Source organism: Malurus melanocephalus, unplaced genomic scaffold (assembly GCF_030028575.1).
Source record: "Malurus melanocephalus ecotype Western Australia unplaced genomic scaffold, MMel_1.1 scaffold_693, whole genome shotgun sequence".
In the NCBI taxonomy this organism is placed as follows: domain Eukaryota; kingdom Metazoa; phylum Chordata; class Aves; order Passeriformes; family Maluridae; genus Malurus; species Malurus melanocephalus.
This window is the reverse complement of record NW_026623925.1, coordinates 215870-230134: the sequence shown is the minus strand read 5'-3', so window position 1 is coordinate 230134 and position 14265 is coordinate 215870. Positions and strand designations below refer to the sequence as shown.

The window sequence follows — 14265 nt, the reverse complement described above, 5'->3', positions numbered from 1 at the left end:
CCGCGCCGCGCTGAGCCGGGTGCCCGCCGCAGGCTGATGGCGCAGGGCGCCGACGTGTCGGGGCTGTTCCCGGAGATGGTGAAGGCGGGCGCCGTGTCGGACGTGGTGCAGAAGAAGCTCGTGTCGTTCTACGTGCGCGCCCAGGCCCCGCGGCAGCCGCAGCTGGCGCTGCTCGCCGTCAACTCCCTGCGCAAGGACTGCGCGCACCCCAGCCCGGCCGTGCGGGGGCTCGCCCTGCGCACCATGTGCGGCCTCAGGTGCGCCGGGGCCCGGGGCGGAGCGGGGGGGACCCCGGGCTGCGGGACCCTGCTAATGCCCGGCCGCCCTCCCGCAGGATGCCCGGCATCCAGGAGTACCTGCAGCAGCCCATCGTGAGCGGGCTGCGGGACAAGGCGTCCTACGTGCGCAGGGCGGCCGTGCTGGGCTGCGCCAAGATGGTGAAGCTGCAGGGGGACTGCGAAGTGGGTGAGTGGCTGGTGTGGCTGGTGGCCATGGGGCTGGGGGTGGTGGCCATGGGGCCGGGGGTGGTGGCCGTGGCGCTGGGGACACGCCGGTGCTGTGTTCGTGATGTGCGTTCCGKCTTTAGGGCTGTCCTGGGTTCCCTGTGCTGCCCCTGGGTTGTTGTGGCTGCACGGCAAGAAAGGGAATGAATGAAGCMTGCAGAAAAGAAGGCTTCGGGGAGACTTTATTGTGGCCTCTCAGTACCTGAAGGGAGCCTACAAGAGAGCTGGGGAGGGACTTGGGAGAAGGGCATGGGGTGACAGGACAAGGGGGAGCTACTTCAAGATGAAAGAGAGCAGATTTAGGATATTAGGAAGAAATTCTTCCCTGTGAGGGTGGGGAAGCCCTGGCATAGGGTGCCCAGAGAAGCTGTGGCTGTCCCTGGATCTCTAGAAGTGTCCAAGACCAGCTTGGACAGGTCTTGGAGCACCCTGGTACAGTGGAAGATGTCCCTGCCCATGGCAGGGGTGGCACTGGATGGGCCTTAAGGTCCATTCCAACACTTAACATTCTGTGATTCAATGATTCAATGATTTTATTCCATCTCCCATCCCTCCCTGCTCTTCCAGCACCTCCCAGAGCACAGGGCCATCCCCAGTCTCTGATCAGCCAGAGGCCACTCTGACCCCCACAGACCCCAAAAAGCTGTGCCAAGGGCGGGTGTTCCCGTAGAGCTGGAAGTTTTGTTGATTCCTTTTCCCAGTYCAAGCCACATCTTTTGTTTGTGATAAATGCTCAAATGCAGTGATTGAGTTGCAGTGTGCTGACAGATCACACTGGATGACAGTGCCTCTGTTCATTGCAGATGGTGCTCTGGTGAAYGAGCTCTACAGTTTGCTCCGTGATCAGGATCCCATCGTGGTTGTGAACTGTCTGAGGGCCTTGGAAGAGATCCTGAAGAAGGAGGGAGGAGTTGTCATYAACAAACCCATTGCCCATCATCTCCTCAACAGGTTTGTTTTGTTTGTTATCAAGATGGTGCTGGAAGGTTCTCTTGTCTTTTCTGTGCAGCGAGGCAGTTTCTGGGGTGACCTAAGGAGCTCTTGTCAGGCACCCAAAGATGGAGGTGCCCATCCTAAGATAAACTAAATCACTTTAGGCTAAGTTCTTCAGAGAAATCTAGGATGCCCTGCTCTTCCAGGGAGCCCTTGCCTCAGCTGGTGGTTTGTTTTGTAATTTTAATTTAACACGATTAGACTTTTGGGATTTTTTTATTGCTAATACACATGATACATTTGTGGGACAGGTATGTTCTAGTGTGTCTCTCCAGATCCATTGAAAGATCTATAACTTAACCACTGCTTGAAGAAATCAGCTTTTCTGCAGATAATTCTACATAGTTTGGGAAAAGAGGGGTGTTGCTCTGCCTAGGATTGCTTCAGTGYTGCTGTCTGGCCTGAGCACCAGCAGAAGTGATTGATACTGAGTTAAAAACTGGGAAATTCCTTTAAGGCAAAACTGTGGCATCCACTTGGTTTGGAACAGACAGCCTAAGGAACTCGGAGTCTGAGGCCTCTGCCCTGCACAGCACAGGTGCTCCTGCCCTCCCTGACTCGTGCCCCCTGTGCTTGTGCTCCTGGCAGGATGCCTGACCTGGACCAGTGGGGGCAGAGCGAGGTTCTCACCTTCCTGCTGCGCTACAAACCCCGCAGCGAGGACGAGCTCTTCGACATCCTCAACCTGCTCGACGGCTACCTCAAAAGCAGCAGCCCCAGCGTGGTGATGGCGGCCACCAAGCTGTTCCTGGTGCTGGCCAGGGAGTACCCAGATGTGCAGGCAGATGTTCTGGTGCGGGTCAAGGGCCCGCTGCTGTCYGCCTGCACCTCGGAGAGCAGGGAGCTCTGCTTCACCGCGCTCTGCCACGTGCGCCAGATCCTCAGGAGCCTGCCCGGCCACTTCAGCAGCCACTACAAGAAGTTCTTCTGCTCCTATTCGGAGCCTCACTACATCAAATGCCAGAAGATGGAGGTGCTGTGTGAGCTGGTGAACGATGAGAACGTGCAGCAGGTGCTGGAGGAGCTCAAGGGTTACTGCACCGATGTGTCGGTGGAGCTGGCGCAGGCAGCGATCTTTGCCATCGGTGAGAGCTTTTCTGGGCTCTGCTGCAGCCCTGGAMCTGGCAGGGGGGCTGTTCTGTGCTGAAATGTGTCTGGGCAAGCTCCAAATCACTGCTGTGTGCTGCAGCAGCACGGGGAGCACCCTCCCCAGCAGTGTTCTGTGTCAGAGGTTTGTGAACCACTGATTCTTTTGGAGTCCTGGCACTGAGCTGTTTCTGGTTGTGTGCAGAAAGTCACTGAATCTCGTGCTCTGATGAGATGCTSTAAAGAAAATGTGTCATTTCATCTTATTTATGAGCCTGATAGTGTTCAGTGAAACTGTGCAGGGGGTGGAGGAATTCTAATACCTGCTTGTTCTTTGAGTTGTGATGGGGGCAGAATTGAGGTGATTTGGGTTGCCTTAATTTTGTATTTTTAAGCTTTAAAATTTGGTGAGTTATTACAGCATTCATAAAGAGAAAGCTGGGGATGATAAAATGCTTTTTTTAATGTATCACATTTAAGGAAAGTTCAGAAATCATCTGAGGYACGGCCTCAAAAAAGGAACGTGCCCCTGGTGTGGAGAACAAGCTTTCAAGCCACACTTTTAAAAATGGTAGTCAGAAAGGAAAAGAGAAAGGCTGTCTSTTTAAAGGCAGTTTGTGATCAGTGGTTGGGCTCATGGTTCCCGTTTCACTCTGATAAAACCTTGACTTTTATGTCTTTTTGGCATCCTTGCAGCCAATATTGCCAGGACTTACACCGAGCAGTGCGTGGGGATCCTGACAGAGCTGCTGGGGCTGCAGCAGGAGCACATCACTTCAGGTAACCACTGCAGAGCCTGGGGCTCGTGATCCCCACTCCAGACCCTCAAAGGCACTTGGCTCTCAGTTTAATTGGCACCTTCAGGTGGAAGTTGWGGGTACAAAGTGCGTTCCTTCTGTYRGAGCTGCTCTTTGTGGGGAAGGGGGAGATGGTTGGAGCTGTGTTCRTGGGTTTTTCTGGCTGCCACCTGCTGACTCAGAAAGTGAGGGACTCAGCAGACACATTTCACTGTCTGTCTGAGGCCCAAGATGATTAATAGATCCTTTAAATCCCTGTGATTTCTGTTCCTCATATAACAGCCTGATTCAATTGTACCCAGGCTTCCTTTTTTCTTTTCTGCCCTCACATCCACCTTCACACTGCCACTGTTCCTGCTGTTCTCTTTTAACTGATCTTGCACTCAGATTTGAAAACCACACACTAGCAGTCAGCTGTTGAATTCCATCTCAGGAGCTGTTGGTGTTTCTGAGTGGGCAGCAAAACCTTTCAAATTTTGACCTAAAGTTTGCAGGGCTCGTTTGGAATCGGGGTCAGCTTTAATTTGTCATTCTAACCTCGTGTGTCTGAAGCATCATGAGTCAGAGGCTTTTTAAAGGCTGGCAGTGGCCAGCAGAGAGCTTGCTTGAGGAACAATCTGAAGTCTCAGTGCTTTATTTTTGACCTGGCGCAGCTTTGCTCTGACAAATGCAATGTCACGGGATTGGAAAGGAGGGTGCCTCAAATCACAGTCACAGGCAGAGCACTGACCTTGCTGGCCGAGATTTGCCAAGTCCCTTGAGTGGAAGCGTTTGAAATGTGGATTTTTTTCCCCATAGTGGTTTTTATGACTCTTGGGGGATGCTGRTAACTTGTTTCCCTTGCAGCTGTGGTCCGTGCTTTCCGGGACCTGGCCTGGCTGTGTCCCCAGTGCACGGACGCCGTGTGCCAGGCGCTGCCAGGCTGTGAGGACACCATCCAGGACAGCGAGGTGAGAGGGCAGTGGTTGGGGGTGGGTGGACAAGGACTGCCCAGCTTTCCTTTGCCTCGAGTTTGGGGGCAAAAATCAGAAATTCTCAACTTTGTTCTCTCAGTGTTTATTTCATGCCAGCACTTGGCACACAGTGCTATTAGCTGGTGTTCCTGTGGTTCCTTCAGGGCAAACAAGCACTGATCTGGCTCCTGGGCACCCATGGGGAGAAGATCCCCAACGCTCCCTATGTCTTGGAGGAGTTTGTGGAGAGTGTGAAGTCGGAGACGTTCCCAGCAGTGAAGATGGAGCTGCTGACGGCGCTGCTGCGGCTCTTCCTGGCCCGGCCGGCYGAGTGCCAGGACATGCTGGGCAGGCTGCTCTACTACTGCATAGGTGGGGGTTCCTTGRTCCTCACAGGCTCTGTGGGACCTGGGCTGGCTGTGTCAGTGTCCTGTCACTGATTCCTGGTGGTGGGGTGAGGTGGCTTCACTTGCCTGGCCCCTGGCTCTCATGTCTCTACAGAGTCATGGAATCACACAATGGTTTGGGTTGAAAAGGACCTTAAATCTCATCCAGTCCCACCTTAAGGGACCTTAAATCTCATCCAGGTGAACACTTCCCACTATCCCAGGCTGCTTCAAGTCCTGGAGCCAGCCTCCAGCCTGGCCTTGGACACTCCCAGCTGCTCTGGGCACCCTGTGCCAGGGCCTCCCCGCCCTCTGAGTAAAGAATTTCTCCCCACTATCCCATCTAGCCCGGCCCTCTGGCTGTGGGAGGCCATTTCCCCTTGTCCTGTCACTGTCTGTCTGTAAACAGGCTTGCACTGTATCCCTGAAAATCTGTTTTTAATAATCTTAATAATTAAGCGTTAATTGATAGACTTCTCCCTAAATTGCATCTCTCTGATTGCCAGAGGAGGAGATGGACATGGCAGTTCGAGACCGAGGGCTGTTCTACTATCGCCTGCTGCAGTCCGGGGTGGAGGAGGTGCAGCGGGTCCTGTGCAGCCCCAAGTGTGACCCCTCCCTGGGGCTCCTGGGGGCCCAGGCCAAGCAGCCAGTCAAYGCCTGGGCTTGGGACTTCAACAGCCTGGCCACGGTGTACGGCCGAGAGCGCTGGGCACTGGCCACTCAGCAGGAACCCTCCCACTCCTGTGCTCCTTGCCCTGGCTCTGGGATCAGAGACACAGGTAACCTCTTCTTCCTCTGGGATCCATCCTCCCCKTGTAAGGATCTCACAATCCCAGAATGGTTTGGGTGAGAAGGAGCTTAAAGCTCATTCCCACCCCTGCCATGGCCAGGGACACTTCCACTGTCCCAGGGTGYTCCAAGCCCYGTCCATYCTGCCCTTGGACACTCCCAGGGATGGGGCAGCCAAGATTTTCTCACATGAGTTTGTTTGGAAGAAGGTGACAGTGCTTTGGGAACTTKGACTTGGTGTTCTGCCTGCCTTGTGCCGAGTGTGGCTGGTCACTCCCTAGCCCAGGGTTGCTGCTGATGGCACTGGGATTCCAGCCCTTCCTCTGCTCCCTCAAATGGGCATTGTGGAGCTGGAAGCTGCCTCTCACATGCTGCTGATGGCACTGGGATTCCAGCCCTTCCTCTGCTCCCTCAAATGGGCCTTATGGAGCTGGGAGCTGCCTCTCACACCTTTCTGTCATGCTGCTGATGGCACTGGGATTCCAGCCTTTCCTCTGCATCCTCAAATGGGCATTGTGGAGCTGGAAGCTGCCTCTCACAGCTCTCTGTCATGCTGCTGATGGCACTGGGATTCCAGCCCTTCCTCTGTGTCCTCAAATGGGAATTGTGGAGATGGGAGCTGCCTCTCGCACTTTTGATGCTGCTGATGGCATTGGGATTCCAGCTTCCTCTGCTCCCTCAAATGGGCTCTGTGCAGCGTGAAACTGCCTCTCACACTTTGTGTCTTCATTTCAGAGTCGTTGGTTTCTGAAGGGAATAAGGAGGTCCTCGAGGTTCATCCTGATCCTCTGGTGTCTGAAGAGAATAAAGAAGTCCTCAAGGCTCATCCTGATGCAGGCAGCCTGAGCTTGATTCCTGATGTTTCCCTGACTGCAGAGCAGTTTGAGAAGACCTGGCTGAGCCTCGGCACGAGCTGCCAGCTCTCCCTGCCCTGGTGTGGACCTGCCCACCCTGACACCATCCAGACAGCCCTTCGTGTTGTCCACATCCAGACCATTGCCATGAGCAAAGCTGGAGCCCAGCCCTGGAAAGCTTATCTGAGTGCCCAGGATGAGTCAGGCTGCCTGTTCCTCACAGAGCTCCTGCTTGAGGCAGCAGATTCAGAGCTGCAGGTGTCGGTGAAGCAAAAAGAAGCAAAGCCAGAGGCACTGCAAGCCTTCATCTCAGCCTTGAGGACRGTGCTGGAGGCAGTGGCTGGGCTGGAGTCTTGACTGGTCCCTGTTCCCAGCAGGATGTGTGCTCAGCACACAGGAAAAGTTGATTTCTCTGGTTTCATTTGCCATACCCAGTGCAGGTTTGGTGCTTTTAACCTGCAGAGTGTTGGCAGCCCTTCCCTGGGTGGTGTGGGGGAGGCTGCAGCTGGGGCTGGGGCACGGGGCAGGGTGAAGGGTCTGCCCTCCCCTCCCCTGGGCTGGGGGAAGGACAGGGTCACTCTGGTGTGGTCACAGAGCTGGGGACATCARGGGTGGTTGGCACAAGGCACGAATGTCCCTGATGGAACCAGAAYTGAGCAGGATTCAGGGGTGTGTTCTGGAGAGCTGACAATTACAAATTATTTTTAAAAAAATGTCAGAGGCACCAGGACTCTGCTACTTATCTCACATTAAGAGGAACAGTGCAGTGAAGAGAGAATATTTCATTCTTGACTCCCTTCACACTTGATTTAATTTGCTGTCTGATTTCAGACAGYGGTGAGCAGAGCTCTGCTGTGCCAGAGGAGGATGGGTTGGATGCATCCTGCTCACCAGAACCTGCATGTTGCACTTCCAGGAGACAGACACAGGGTTTGTAGTTGAAATGTGTTACTGAGGTCAGGAATTGCGCTCTCTGCAGTCCCCGCATCTCCCTGTGCTGTTGCCAGGCCCCTCATTGAGGGTGAGGTACACAGGGAGATGGACTTAACAGGGCTTTAGGGTACTCTCTGAGGAGCACAAGCTTCTTCAACCCTAATTCTGTCAGATTTCTTGTAATTTTTAATTTCTTTGAGTGACTTGATTTTGTCTTCAGATGGCAGTGAGCCTTCCATGCACTTCATTGAAACCTGTCACTGTTAAACAGACTTGCCTTCTGCTTTTCCTAATAAAAATGTGAATCATTCTTGGCTGATTTCTGGAGTTTCTTGTTCCTTCCACCCTCAGGACTGTGGATGGAGGGATCTGATCACTGCTGTGGATTGGGGAAGATCTGCTTTTCTAAGCTAAGTCTTGCTGGAGCCAGCACCAAACTTCGCTTCAGCTTCTCTGTCTCAGGGTTTAATTCCTTAGCTTGCCCCTTCAGTGAGAATCAAGATAATGAGTGATGGGCCATAAAAAGGCAGTTTTACAGACCCCACTGGGGTGTTCTCCATGGGGAAGGGATTAAATCAGGCTGGGAGAGGGTGAAGTGAATGGTGGGTAACTCATCCTGCCCTCTGCATCCTTCTCTTTCTGCCAGCCCCTTTAAATCTGCCTTGGATTCTCTCAAACATTGTTTGGTTTGTTTTCAGGAAAACTTGGGCAGCTGAGAGAAAAGGCTGTGCCACTTTTCAGAGGAGAATTGGACTTTTCTCTGCTGTAACTACCGAAATGCTGCTGTGCTTCTCCCAGATGCTGCAAGCAGAACATGGCACTAAGCAATGTGTAAAGGAGATTCTCTATCTAAACAAGCCAAAAATAATAAATTTTGTTGTTATCAATTGTTTTTCTTCCTGTGTTTCTCTTAAATACAGTCATAAAAGTGAGCTTCACTCCTACTCAAGGTCTCAGGTTAGTGCTTGGTGCTGCAGACTCAGCAGGTGAATGTTGGTTTTAAAACATTTCCATTAGTTATTCTTGAGTTCCTCTCAAGCGATTCAAAGGCTTATTTCTGCAAAACTCGCATTTGATGTTTTTAATCTAAGAGTGATTAGCAGCCCTTTGCCTTTTAGCTCCTGAATACAGAAATCCTGGAGCTGTTCTGCACCCCACCTACGAGAAAACACAGAAGGGGACACATTGAATGGCTTTAATTACAGCCAGAGACACAATCAGACGTGGTACAATGAGTCTGAAACCTTTGTGCAGCACATGAGGTATTGGAAATATGGAAGATGTGATTCATGTGTCTTTTTGGGGTTTCTTTGGTTGAGAATTGTTGTTTTTAGTGGTTTTTTTTTAGCTTTCCCCACTTTTGCACATAGAGAAGATGGGTGGCTTCCCAGAACTGTGCTCCCTGCCTCTTCCCACCTGGGAATGGCCTCTCCTTTGCCTATGGGGTTTTTCAAGTGTTGCAGAGTGAGAGAGGTGAATCAGGCTGGCATCATTAATTTCACCTCTGTAGTCTGCTGGAGTCASATTTGATCATCTCTTCTGCAAAACCCACCAGCTGTGGGGAGTGGTGGCTGGAGGAGCTGACCTGAAGCACATGGATGGTTTTTCTCCGTTCAGAAGTCATGCAGAGCAGGGCAATAACAATTGTTTGGCTGTCAGCATCTGCCTGAAGGATTCCTTCAAAATATTTTACAGCTGATGTGGAAAACAGGCTAAAACTTCCATTCCTGGAAGTGTCCAAGGTGAGGTTTGATGGGGTTTGGAGCAAGCTGGGCTAGTGGAARGTGTCCCTGCTCATTGAGGGTCCCTTCCAATCCCATTCTGGGATTTRTGTTAAAAGCACTAAGGGGAGATGTGGATTTTCCACACTGTTTCATGAACTTGTCCCGTCACATTCCAGGTTTGAAGCCTTCSTGGTGAAGCACAGCCCCTCGGGATATGGATGATCCAGAATTGCACCCTGTGCTTGCCCCTGGCAGGGGTGCTGAAGGAGTTGGGGTGGTGGGGAGCTCGGACCAGTGTCCAGTGTGTGCCCACCCCTGTCCTCGGTGCCCACCCCATGCCATGTGGGGGTGGTTTGAAGCGAGGGCGCCGTGCCGTGTGTTTTGTTGTGTTGTTTGACCAGGATCATCTGTTACGCACTAATTTCCTTTCGGGCCATGATGAAGTCAGAAAACCACAGGCAGCGCTCGGCGGCGGTGCCTTCCGCTGCCGATCACTTGACATGTCCCTTCCCAGGAGGGCCAGCCCAGGCAACCTCCGGCACCATGGACCAAAGGGAGATCCTGCTCCAGAACCTGGAAAGGATCCAAGGCAAGAAGCTCAACCGAGGAGAGTTTGCAGCAGAGTTTTTGGTGAGTTCACCCAAGGCTCAGCTCAGATTTTCAGCTCGTTTCGGACAGAACCGCTTTGTCATTTCTCAAATGTGTGACAGTAAGATTTTCTAGGAGTTTTATAGCAGCCACCTAGGAGTGGTGGCTAAGAACAATGTAAAGACACACAAGGAGTTTAATAATTTGCATTTGAACTGTTTGCTTTTTAACTAATTGCCCGAGTGCTTCCTGTTTTCTGCTTGGCGAATGCACTTGCCGGGACATGGTTTCACTTTGCCCGGTAACAGAACTGGGGGGACAGGGAGGAATATGGAGCCTCTGGCCCTGGTAACACAACTGGGGCACAGGGAGGAATATGGGGTCTCTGTCCCTTCTCCCCATTGCATATTAGATCTGTGGCACATGGGTTTCTGCCAGGGATCTCTGTCTGCTCTTTGCCTTAGCTTGTCCTTCTTTCCATGGAGCACAGAGAAGCTGTGGCTGCCCCATCCCTGGAAGTGTCCAAGGCCAGGTTGGACAGGGCTTTGGAGCACCCTGGGACAGTGAAAGGTGTCCCTGTCATGGCAGGGGACAGAATGAGATGAGCTTTAATGTTCCTTCCCACCCAAACCATTTTGGGATCTGGGATCTCTRTTCTCTACAGCCAGGAGTGCTCCTGGCCCCTGCTGGAAACTTTCTTGTTCCCTCAAGGCAAAAGCTACAAAAAGTGTTGATGGCTCCCACCATCCCCTGTGTTYTGCACTGCCCTGAATTTGTGAGTTCTGTGATATATTTGCCCTGAATTTGAGGGCTCTGATATGTTTTTTGGTTTGGGTGCCAGGGGTGAGGCTCAGATGCCAACACACCATCTCCCAGCTGAGGCTGGCAGCTCTGGGTGGCTCTGGGTGGCTCTGGGTGTATCAACTGGAGGCAGGAGGCTCTGACAGGCTGCCTGGGCTGCTCTGAGAGGCAGTGACATTGCCCAGCTTTAACAGATGTTGGGAAGGGTAAAACTGGCACCTCTGTGAGATCTGAGCTGTGTCAAACACCAGACTGACCCCTGGCACTGAGCTCCAGGTTACCCCACAAACTCCAGCCCTGCTCTGCTAAACCTGGCACTTCAAACACTTGGGGAAAGCTGAGTGCTTGCTTTCCAGGTGTCTGGGGTGGAGGGAAGTGATTAATCTGAGCCTGCAGTGACAGTCTGTTGTTCCATGGAACAAAGWGCTGTCACAGGCTGCTGAGTTTCCCCTCTCTGCAGGGGTGTCTGTGCATGTGAGGCAGCRGGCTCTRAGCCTTGGCRCTCAGGCTGGYTCCAGCAGCCCAATRTATCAAWTYCTGACMAAAATGGCAGGTGGAAATGSTCAAGGCTGCATTTCCTCTTGAACRGGRTAAGATTTTCTCMGAGTGACCTGATTTGCAGCCACTTTTGCAAGGCAGAAGCCTCATCAGGCAATGGTGTTGGTTTGTGTTTCCAGACTTGATAGAAAGATTCAATGACATTTCCCCATCCTAATTCCTGCCCTCTCCTTGTGGGACCAAGCATTTGTTTGTGCAAATTACATTGATGTTACTGCAAATGACAGGGGCTCTGTCAGAGTCCCCTTTTTCTATCTGTRCAGTCTSACTGCCCAGGYTCCCCARGGAWTGGGCACTGCCCCGAGGCTGCCAGAGCTCCAGGAGCATTTGGACAACTCTCTCAGGGATGCACAGAGTGGGATTTTGGGGTGTCCTGGACAGGGCCAGRTGTTGGRATCMATGATYTTTGTGRGTCCCTTCCAGCTGAGGATATTCCACAGTTCTGTGATTCCCACTTGCTTTCTCATTTGTAGGCATTTCCCAGTTCCATGTCAGATTATAAAGACACACAAAAGTCAGCTGATCTGGGGCCTTGGCACTGGGAACACTGCCTTTAGCATGGAGTGATGCCCCTTCCATGAAAGCTTTCCCTGGAAGCTGGGGGTGCACTGGAAGGAGGCAGGGGAGGACGTGAACAACACCAGAACTGCTCAGAAGTTTACAGGGATGATGAGGCTACAAAACCCACCCTGCTCCCACAATTTCTATCCCACTGTGTCTACCCCACATTCTAAATTAATAGAGGCTGGACAAATGGACTGTCCTGAGCCTCCTGTACCTCCTCCCTGACTCATTCTATCAGATCTCTATTAGAATTAAACTCCTGGGGTATTATCGCTAAATTCAGTGTTTTAAAACTGCAGTTCAATATTAGAAAMCAACAACATRRACACAAAAATATGAAAGGAAAAATRCAGCAAGGACGGTGCTTSYRAAGCTGATGGTAACAAATASTGWGTKTTATTTAGAAGCTSGTGGCAGAGAAATAAAATTCTATGCTTTGCCAGGAGAAAGATGTTTTAATTCTCTGTGAGTGCTGCAGCTTGATCCTGAAAATGAAAGAGATGAGAGATCTGCAGCCCTAAGGGACTGTCCCAGGGCTTTTTTCCCTTCTCTTTCATCAGGCCATGGAGCTACTCTGCTCCAGGTGCTTGTGCTCCCTTWGTGACTTGAGCTTTCAGCTATGGACGGGAGCATCACCACCAAAGTGAGAAAAATCAATGGATTTACYTGTCTGTTCTGCTATCCTTTGTTCAAGGTGCTTTCATATTGTCACTCCTCTGATCTGGGTGCCATTTGTGCCGAGAGTGACTCCCCTGGGCCTTGCTCACTTTGTGTCACTTCACCAGCCGACGTGTGGGCACTGCCTCAGCACACACTTTCCACTCTTCACAAGCCTCTGCTGGGGCTCTCAGGTGCTTCTGTCTCTGTTCTTGCTCTGAGAAAAGCTGCTCAGGAAAGAATTAATGGTGCTGACCTCGCTTTGTGGTAGCAAACGTGACCCCCCGAGACCTTGGTGTGCTCTCTCATAGCGTGCTGGCTGCAGCACGTCTGCTGTAATTTGTTCCACTCTTTTATCACAGAAGCTGAAGAAACAGTCAACAAAGTACAAGTCGGATAAAATCTACCCTACAGCAGCRTCTGAGCAGCCAGAGAATGTCAAGAAGAACAGATACAAGGACATCTTACCCTGTAGGTTGGAAATGGCACATGTTGATGCTCAGCCTTTTGTTTTTCTTGCTTTTCTCGTTCTCATCCTCGGGTGCCCGCCTGCTCAGYTGTTGTATGTGAGCACCTCACTGCTGTGTGTTGGCCTGGAGTGCTGCTGTTCAGATTTAGGGCTTTAGCTCTGGAWGGCTTTGGCACACATCACCACTCTCAGGCACAGGGAGGGATTTTGGAGGTGTCTGTGCAGGGATGGGAGATGGACTCGATTATTTTTGTGGGTCCCTTCAACTCAGGGTATTCTGTGATTCTGTGATATTTTTCACAGACAGAAGAGCTTCTATTCACTRGGAAATACATCCTCCAGGGATTATCCTTGCAGGCTTTCTGGGTAGCTTTGCCACCACTTGCATCTCTTGGACAACAATGTCTCCATGATGCCTCCACCTGCTGTGGCTTCTCCTGGCTTGGTGCAGTGGTCTCCAAAGGCCAGTCTGTCCCAGGACCAGAGCAGACTGTCTCTTTCATCCATTCTAACTTGGGGAAAAAAATAAAAAATCCCAGAATCATCAAGGTTGGAAAAGACCTTCAAGATCGAGTCCAACTGTCAAACCCTTATAACAAACCCCACAGACCACATTAGAGCCTGGAGTGAGTTTKGGTGATTTGGGGCTTGGCTTGCTGCATGGTCAGAGGGGATCAGCACTGGGGTGGTGGCAGCACCTGCAGTTCTCCCCTAAAGTCTCCCCCTGTCCCCAAAAGGATCTTGTCCATTCTGAGCAGGGCTGAGGGAGGTGTGGGAGGGACATCAGCTGCTTGCACAGCCACAAACCCACCTTGGATGAGCTCTCTGATGTGAGTGCTCCCCCAAAGCACCTCGTGCTGCCCTCCAGGGACCCGGTGACCATGAAAGACCAACACTGACTGCTGCTCCTTCTGCTTTTGCAGTTGACCACAGCAGAGTGGAGCTGTCCCTGATTACATCTGACACAGATTCTCATTACATCAACGCCAACTTCATCAAGGTATTGCCTCTTCTGTGGCATTTTGTCCTGCAGAGGTGTTGGTGGTGCCCCCTCACTGGGCTGTGCTGGGAGGAGCAGATCAGGGGCTCTGGTGAGCCAGAGGGCTCTGCAGCAGTTCCAGGGCTGTGCTGAAGGAYAACTGATGTAGGAAGATGTGCATAGCCAGTGACCCCCCAAAAACATCTTGTGAGGTGCAGGGGCACCAGGCTACGGGGCAGGGCACGCACTCATGCTGGGGCTGGAGGTGGAACAGTTTGTGGTTCACAGCCCCAACTTCCTCGTAGCTGTTGCTGCCTTTGGTGGGTGATGGTGGTGCAAAATTGCCTGTGGCCAGAGTCGCCTGGGCTGACACCAGAGCAGAGGCAGGAAGCCCTGCAGGGCTGCACGGCCAGGACCCGCTGCTGGGGTGAGAAACGGGGCAGGGCAGAGTGGGACAGTGCTCCAGCAGCAGCAGCTCCGTGTGTTTTGGGACTGTCCCGGGACTGTGACCCTTCCCTGATTGATACATAGATTAGGTAGATACATTAGATAGGGAGATTAGAGAGAGAGAGATGGATGATTGATAGATAGATAGATAGATAGATAGATAGATAGATAGATAGATAGA

General features: G+C 51.9%; 2 protein-coding genes across 2 annotated transcripts in view; both read left to right on the top strand.

The window, feature by feature from the left end:
- AP4B1 (adaptor related protein complex 4 subunit beta 1) overlaps nt 1-7607 on the top strand; it is an 8129-nt gene extending 522 nt beyond the window's left edge. Inside the window, exons 2-10 of the mRNA XM_057384227.1 lie at nt 1-257; nt 335-465; nt 1307-1454; nt 2085-2581; nt 3279-3362; nt 4226-4329; nt 4497-4704; nt 5225-5500; nt 6246-7607. The exon at nt 1-257 is cut by the window's left edge and continues 4 nt beyond it. Of these exons, the coding sequence (XP_057240210.1) occupies nt 1-257; nt 335-465; nt 1307-1454; nt 2085-2581; nt 3279-3362; nt 4226-4329; nt 4497-4704; nt 5225-5500; nt 6246-6721 (2181 nt within the window). The 3' untranslated portion in view covers nt 6722-7607. The remainder of the gene's footprint in view (nt 258-334; nt 466-1306; nt 1455-2084; nt 2582-3278; nt 3363-4225; nt 4330-4496; nt 4705-5224; nt 5501-6245) is intronic.
- A 1685-nt stretch (nt 7608-9292) lies between these two features.
- Nucleotides 9293-14265, top strand: part of PTPN22 (protein tyrosine phosphatase non-receptor type 22) — a 19061-nt gene continuing 14088 nt past the window's right edge. Inside the window, exons 1-3 of the mRNA XM_057384247.1 lie at nt 9293-9651; nt 12552-12660; nt 13582-13658. Coding sequence (XP_057240230.1) covers nt 9457-9651; nt 12552-12660; nt 13582-13658 — 381 coding nt within the window. The 5' untranslated portion in view covers nt 9293-9456. The remainder of the gene's footprint in view (nt 9652-12551; nt 12661-13581; nt 13659-14265) is intronic.